The sequence below is a fragment of the Castor canadensis genome, chromosome 13 (assembly GCF_047511655.1).
Source record: "Castor canadensis chromosome 13, mCasCan1.hap1v2, whole genome shotgun sequence".
In the NCBI taxonomy this organism is placed as follows: domain Eukaryota; kingdom Metazoa; phylum Chordata; class Mammalia; order Rodentia; family Castoridae; genus Castor; species Castor canadensis.
The window spans coordinates 50,609,222-50,617,921 of NC_133398.1; the positions used below are offsets into that span (position 1 = coordinate 50,609,222).

The following is an 8,700-nucleotide window of genomic DNA, read 5'->3' on the forward strand; positions in this document are numbered from 1 at the left end:
CTTGAAAGTTACGGTCACACTCATTTTTTATTAATGTGAATGTAATATTTACTGACTTTGTTTCAACCCTTGATATTCTTTCTTCTGTTTGATATAGTCTGTTGATAATGCATCATTAATAGATATTTTTTATTTGATTCATTGAGTTTTTCATTTCAACCTTTTCCATTTTTTTTCAGAAACCCAATTTCCTTTTTTGAATTTCCCATCTATATTTCTCAAGAATTGTTAGAATTACTTTTCATCAATAAAATAGTTTTTAATGAAAGAAATCAAGTCTTTTAGTTATAATGTTCTGGAATACATAGTAGAGTATGGTATAATCTAAATATAGCTTTTAAATTTACTGGGAAACTTAAAAATCTATACGAGTGACTGATTATTGTGATATTTATGGTGATCTGCATCTAAACCTGCAATACCTTCAAGGCTTGCCTGAGAAGACTTAAGCATAAGACTTGAAACTATATAAACCCAGAAAGAAAACTGATAGGGAAAACTTCATGACATTCAGTTTGGCAAAAAAACTCTTCAATGTGACACAAATAAGCACAAGTACTTAATGAAAAAACAGATACAATGGACTCCATAAAAATTTAAATTTCTTCTGAACCAAAACCACACTCAAAAGAGTAAAAGGATACCATCCAGAATGGAAGAAAATATGTGCATATCATATATGAAATATAGGGGTAACATCCAAAATATATAAAGAACTCCTACCATTTAATAATCAAAATGTATTCCACAGTATACACCATGGGATATTTTTCAGTTTTATACAATAGAGTATTATTTTGTCTTATGCTGTTATTCACCAAAATGTAATATATGCATATAATGGAATAATATTAATCATTATTCATACATAAGCTACAGTATCATTAAATCCTGAAGATATTATGCCAAGGGATAAAAGCCAGTCACACAAAGACAAATAACATATTGTTCTGCTAATGTGAAGTATCTAAATAAAGTAGAATAATGGTTGATATAGAATAATGGTTTAGCATAATGGTCTAAAGGGAAGATATCAGCAGTAAGTTGATATTTAATGGATGCAAAGTTTTAATTTTGCAAAATGAAAAAGCTCTAGGGATTAGTGACACAACAGTGTGAATATATTGTGTTATTCAGTTTTCTGTCATATGACAACCTGAAGGTGGAAAGGTTTTGGAGGTTTCAGTCCATTATTGGCTGGATTCATTATTTTGGGTCTGGGAGAAACAGAACATCATGGCAGTAGAAGCATTTATTAGAGGAGGCTGCAAATTCCTCATGACCAAGATACAAGGAAAGAGTGAGAACATGGTACCAGGGATAACACCATGGGTATGGCATCAGGGACATTCCTCATCCAACTAGGCCTTACCTCCTGTTAGTCCATTCAGCTATGAATTCATCAGTAATTCACTGATGAAGTTAGAGCCCTCCTGTTCCAATCATCTTTCAAGAGCCAACCTAGGAAAACTGTTTCATTGAGAACCAAGCATTTTACACATGAAATTTCAAAGGATAGTTAATGTATAAACTACACCATATAATTAATTAGCACTACTGAACTGTGTATCTCAAATGTTTAAGTCAATAAATTTTTATGTAAGGCATATCTTATATTTATTAGTTTTTTTTTCAACAGACATATGATGTTTATACTTCTTTATGGGATATAGTATTATAATTTGGCTTGTGTAAACAACTTTTAGTTATCAAATCAGAGTAACTGGCATTTCTGTCTCCTCAAATGTGTTCGTTTCTATGTGTTCAGAGACTTTGAAGCTCTTCTGTAATTATTTTATGAAAGAAAATAAAATTAATTTTGTGTATTCTACAGAAGTTTTGTAAATTAATTACTATAGATTGTATGTATTCTAATGTGCTATGGAATATTAGAGCTACTTCCCTCCCTCTAACTGTCTTCAGGTACCTTTTACCCATTCTGTCTTTGTCCTTATCTTCTAGTGATCTCTAGTGATCTCTAGGGATTCTACTCTTCACTTATATGTGACTGACATTTTTAGCCTCACTATTAAGGAAATAATATGGGTATTTTTCTTTCTCTGCCCATTCCATCCACATTGTTCTAAATGACAACATTTCATCTTATTTATGACTAGGTAATATTGCATTGTGTGTGTATACTACATTTCCCAAATCTTTTTTTCCACTGATAGTCATCACAATTGATTCTATATCTTTGCTATTGTGAATAGTTCAGCAATAAACATGGGCTTGCAACTATTTCATTGAAAAGATTTTTTAGTTTTTGTTTATTTATCCTACAGTGGGATAGTAAACTTATATAGTAGTTCTATTCTCAGGTTTTTTTTTTGAGGAAGCTTCATAGTGTTTTCTAGAGTAGGTCTTCTAATTTAGATCCCCACTAAGAGTATGTAAGATTCTGCATTTATATGAGTTCTTGTCAGGATTTGTAGTTTTTGTCTTTTTCATAATACCCACTGTAACTGGGTGAGATGATTTTTTTTAGTTGAATTTCCCTAATTATTAGTGGTGTGGAACACTTGATATATGTAGTAAGCATTTTTATATCTTTGTTTGGGAAATGTAAATTCATATAATTTAACTATTATTTAATTAAACTACTTTTTCATTGCAGAGTTTTCATTGTTTCTTATACATTTTGAATATTAACTAAACTTTTAGATGAAAAGTTTTAAAATATTTCCCCCCATTTTACACATTGATATCTATTGGTTATTTCCTTTTCTATGTAGAATCTTAAATTTCACACAAAATCCCACCTATTTAAATTGGCTTTTGTTATTGATTATTTATATCTTATATATATCTTATATCTATTGATTATTTCCTTTTCTATGTAGAATCTTCTAAATTTCACACAAAATCACACCTATTTAAATTGGTTTTTGTTACCTGTGTGTTACTATCCTTATCCAAAAAACTTTGCATGCACCAACATTTTAAAGTATTTCGTTCATGATTTCCTCCAGCAGTTTGATAATTGTGAGTTGTTCATTTACACGTTTTTCTATTATATTCAGTAGGTTCATTTGTCAATTTTCTTAACAGTACCATGCACTTTGAGTGGTATTGCTTTGTATTATCTTTTGAAATCTGACATTGTAACACCTCCAACTTTGTTTTTTGTTCAGGATTGTTTTGGCTTTTCTGGGTCTTTTTGGTTTAATGAATGTCCCAATGAGATAGGATGTGGATTATGTAGGTATTGCCATAAATTTTCTGTAAATGTGTGTTATGTCCAATGATCTATTGTATAGTTAAACGCAATGATTTTGGTTAGTTTTTGATCTGTGTGATCTGTCTATTAAAGAAAGTGGGATATTAGAGTCCCCAGCTATTATTTTGTTGAAATATTTTCTACTAATGTTTGCTTTTGCTTATGTGTTTATAATTGTTATTTCTTCTCATTGAATTAATCCCCTTTTCATTATATACCAGCCTTCTTTATCTTTTTTCTATTGCTTTTATTTTGAAGTCTATTTGATCTAAGTAGAGTTACTACTATTCACTTTTGCTTTTCATTCATGTGGAGCATCTTTTTCCAGCTCTCACTTTAGGCTATGTGTTTCTTTACACATGAAGTAAGTTTCTGTAGGCCACATACAGTTTATTTTGGTTTTTGTCTATTCAAAATTCTATATCTTTAATTGAGGAATTTGAGGCACTTTTATTAAAGGTTATTATGATAAGTAAGAATTTATTCCTAATGTTTTGTTGTTTCTGTTGTTTTATAGATACTGTGTCCCTTTTTATCTCTTATTGTGTATATTTGTGGGCTGTTGTTTTACTTAAGAAGTAAGAGTTGGTTATTTTCTCATTTTTTCATTTGTGTATCTTCACCAGTGACTTTTATTCTTTTACATGCTTTTATGATGGTACTTATCATCTTTTTATTTCCCAGTACAGGATTCCTTTAAGCATTTATTGTAGCTCAGGTTAATATGAATTCCCTCCATTTGTATTTGTCTTGGAAAGTATTTCTCCTTCATTTCTGAATGATAGCTTAGCTGGGTATAATGCTGTTGGCTGGCAGGGATTTTTTTTTTTTTTCTGTCAGAATTTTTTGTATGTCATCCTCTTCCCTCATGGCACATACAATTTCCTTTGGGAAATCTGCTGTCAGTCAAATGGGATCCCTTTAAATGTGCCTTGGTCCTGTTTGCTTTATTTCTATTTTCCAACACCTATCTTCATGTAGAAGCTTTGACAGTTCAATATAATATTCTTTGAAACTATCTGTTTGGTGTCCTTTTTCTCTCCTGAACCCACTGGGATATTTCAAATGACTTGTCTTCAAGTTCAGAAATTCTTTTTTTTAGCTTTAACTAGTCCATTTGTGAGGGTTTCAAGTATATATTTATTTGATTTATTGAGCTCTTCAGCCCCAAGATTTCTGTTTCACTGTTTTTGATACTCTCTTTGCTGAATTTCCCATTTAATTTTCAATTCTAAGATTTCTGCTATACTCTTTTTCAAAAATCTCTTAATTGATGAATTTCTCACTCACATCATGAATTGTCTTCTTTTTTTTTTTTTTTGGCACTGCGGCTTGAACTCAGGGCCTTCATCTTGAGTCACTCCACCAGCCCTATTTTTGTGAAGGGTTTTTCGAGATCAGGTCTTGCAGCACTATTTAGCCAGACTGGCTTTGAAGCATGATCCTCATCTCTGCCTCCTGAGTAGCTAGGATTACAGGTGTGAGCCACCTGCACCCAGCATGAATTGCCTCTTTATTTTATTTATAATCTCATTGTATTCTCTGATACTTCATTGTGTTTCCTTTGAACACTGCTTTTAAATTGTTTTTCAGAAATTTCATTAATTTCCTTTTCTTCTGCAGAAGTCCATCAGAATTTTCACTTTCATGCCTCCAAATCACACTGAAAAAAAAATCTATTTTTCAAAAAAAATACCTCCAGGCATTATTCATTCAAAAACTGCTGGTAAGAGAGAATTTTTCTTTATTTCTCTGTACCATTTAAGTAAAATAAAATAAGCATTAGTATTTACAGTTTATCTCCTTCCCACTAACACTGAGAACTCCAAACATCAGGAACTGTTTTCCTTATTCATCTCTATTTCTTTAAATAATTGTCATAATCTGACACTTACTCAATTTACATATCCATAATAATATCAACAAATATTACTATTTTTTCTTTACTTTGTTCTCCAAATATTTGATTAATTTGTTTTATAATTAACAAATATAAGAAGTTTTGATTTATAAATCACATTAATAATACAAAATACACAGTGAATAACATGAAAGAGTAAATATATTATTAATTCTAATGGAATATAAAGATAAATGCATTATTACATGCATAACATAGAAATATTAAAAATATAATACATTAAAAAGAGTGGAAATAAATAATTAAATAAATAAAATAGTCACATTATCTCTCAGGTACTGAAAACCCTTGAAATGAGTATTTTTAACATATAGTACCATAATATTATTAAAGTACTTAATAATAGCATGAAATGTGACTAAAGCAGAAATTAGAGTCTATAAAATGACTAAAAGTACATGTGCAAGACTGAGCTGTCAGAATTGTGAAGGAGAATCTTTTCAAGATGATACCAGGTCTCCATCCTTGCTTGTTATCTTTTCATGCAACTTTGCTATTGAGGACCAGGCTCTCATGATTTCCACCCGGACGATTTCCCAGGCACAGTCACTGTATTTCTTCTCTTCCAGGTAGAGATGAATTCCCTGGAAGTATTTCTTTAAGTTCAGTGTGGGATCCTCAGTTGCCAAGACAGATTCTTCCTCTCCCATCACTGGCACCAAGCAGGTCCTTACATCCTTTAGCTGCTGATGGAGTCCAGTATGGAGTTCATTCAGGAGGGTCATGTTCCAGGCAGCAGAGGAGTGCATTGTGTGAAAGAGGTTGGAGATCTGCTGGAGTATCAGGTGGAGGACAGACATAGCCTGGGCCTTCTGGTCCTGGCTGCTATTCACTATCTCCCAGGGGAACTGGAAGTCCCTTCTGTCCTTCAGACACAAGAGAGGGGAGATCCTCTTCATTTGATCCAGTAGTTCCAAGGTCTTCCTGATAAGCAACACAGAGTTCTGAGGCAGGTCACAGCCCAGAGATCCAACAGGTCCATAGCTGCACAGCACCAGGAGAGTCAGTAGGGGGAACGGGAGGGCCATGGGGAGTTGAAGATGCTGCTGGCCTGCCTGAGTTGAGAGCTCAGTGAACCTTGCCTCCTAGGTTCTGTGAAGACTTTCTGTCTATGCATTGCTTTTAAGAAATACCCAACATAATTTTCATTTTCTGAACCTATCTCTACACTTTTACTTCCTTTCTTGTTTTCATTTATGTGTTCTCTGTATGGCCTAAGACATAAATCTAATATACTAATTTTTCATAGAAAGTGAATTTTCCCCATAAACTTCAGATAGGTCAATCCAAATGAACTTCTCAATGCAAAGAGAAGCATCTATGGCATAAACTGAAATGTATACACATATGTAAACACTCATCCACACATGCATATATATGTAAGTATATATTTGATATATAAATAATATTTTTTGTTCTAGAAACAATTTTTTATTCCTGATCTTCACCTTCAATTTTATCTTCCTTCATTTATAAGGAAAGTCAGGGTCCCTTGGCCTTATAGGTTTCTGCAATTGGGAGGGGATTTGTCAGACTTTTCAGAGAAAATAAACTGTTTAGAAGAATGGTATTGGTTCCTATTTTATTCCCTTTGGAGGCTGATGATTACTGGGAAAAGATCTTCTTTTGTGTTTCTCTCCTTCTAGAACACATTAATGTAGGTTCATGTGGTTGGTCTTGGCTGGGGTCCCATGGTCAGGATTTATGCAGATATTGCCCTTTGTGTCCACCATCTTCTTACCAAGTTCAACCATGCTGTTCAAGCTATAACAATTACTCGTAGCCTGAATCCTGGTTGTTTTCACATGTGTGTAGGTGTTGACTCCAAAGCATTGTCATTTCCTCAGATCCAACTCACCCACAAATTACATCTAGACCCTGTGCTGTAGAATGACAATTGTCCTTAGCCCACACTCTTCTATTCCCGATGACTTCAGATCTCATTCACTAAAGTTGATGTTTTCTTGGTTCCCCCAAAGTCCTTGAAGATCATTGCTCTTGTCCCTGGAGTGTTTGTGTGAAGAGTCCCTGTTTCCAATACTGACACATGTTCCCAGGTGTCAAAATGTTGAGATTTCTTAGATGCTAGTAGCAACAGTTTGTCTGTGTAGATGGGAAAATTTTTCTGATTTGTCATTTTATTTTTAGTAGACTATTACTCTTTTATGTTAAATACAATTTTTATAATCAGTACTTAAATGATGAATACTTGGTTAGCTTGTAGTTTCTGAGGTGGACAGACAGGATTCATTGATGACGGTGACCTTCACTGGTAGCTAATTACACAGGAAGTAGAACCTCCAGATGTTTTCCAGTCATGCTGATTCTAATAGTGTTTTTACCCCTGTCTCTGTTTAATACTATCAAGGCACTGCAGAGAGCTCCTGGCTATTCTGTTAGGGAAACATAGCATTTAACACTTCACTTATTTATAAATTTTCATTTTAATTTTTGTACTTTTTTAAGTCTAAGTTTCTTCATATCTTCTTTCACTACATTCTAATTCATGACAGAAGTTTTTTTCATAGAGGAAAGCAAAAGAAAGACAGTGGGATAACATCATTTTTCTCCATAATTTTCATTACATCTATCGTTTTATTTCTCTTTTCCACTTTCATAGAAAGCAAAATTCCATAGTGGATTGTGGAGTAAAACTCAAATTATAAAATCAATTGTCTTGAATCGAAAGAAAGGAAGTGACCTTCGTTGTCAAAATTGCAAATATAAATTAGCAAAATCAATGCATCAGTCTGTGAACTGTGGGCTATGGCAGGAACGAGACTGATGGCCAATGCTGAAGTACGCAAAAGCAGGAAAATGGCTGCTTCTGACTGAGGCTCAAAGAAGAGCTACTCCTGTGTCTGAGTTCTCCCTTAGCTTTCTTTGTGTGACTTTATTCTCTTTTAATGGAGATGTGATCACCTTTGAGGAGAGAAGGGAGGATCAAACCAAACAACAAACAGGGGACCAGTTACCTAACTCCAGTTAATAGAACACTAGCCCTGCCTGGCAAGGTATGGGATACAGCCTTTCCTGAACACTTCACCTCATTATTAATCCACTCAGGCAATGAGAACACTGGTTTCAGAATCCTAGAAATGAAAAAGAAGAGAATTATATTATCTCAAAACTTTGCCGTTAATCTGGATAACACATGATATTATAATGATATCAACAAAAATTACTGCATACTAACTATAGAACAACCACTGTTCTAAGATCTTTGAAAGCATTTACTCTGCCCTATAAATAGCTCTATTCTTGTTCTGTTCATTTATACAACTTTGGAGAGAAACATAACTCTGGAAAGATGAATTATTCCAAACACACTGATGATCCAGGGTCAATACCTTAGGAAGAGTTATGATAATGGCTTGTCTGGAAGGGTCAATTAAAGGAATTGAAGATTAGAAATTAGCATGGTTTTTATGATCCAAGAAGAGGCCACATTGTGAAATCAATAGAACAGAGATGTTGTCATGCAAAAGAAAAACCTCAAATTCAAAGTGTGGTTCATTTTTTATAGAGCCAGGGAAGGTTTTCTATGAGATAATGTTAC

General features: G+C 33.4%; 1 protein-coding gene across 1 annotated transcript; it reads right to left on the minus strand.

Moving 5' to 3' along the window:
• Positions 1 to 5,581: 5,581 nt before the first annotated feature.
• Positions 5,582 to 6,169, minus strand: LOC109689345 (interferon omega-1-like). Its single transcript, XM_020168200.1, has one exon. It carries the CDS (start codon positions 6,167 to 6,169, stop codon positions 5,582 to 5,584), a length of 588 nt encoding a protein of 195 aa, XP_020023789.1.
• Between the last annotated feature and the right edge of the window lie 2,531 nt (positions 6,170 to 8,700).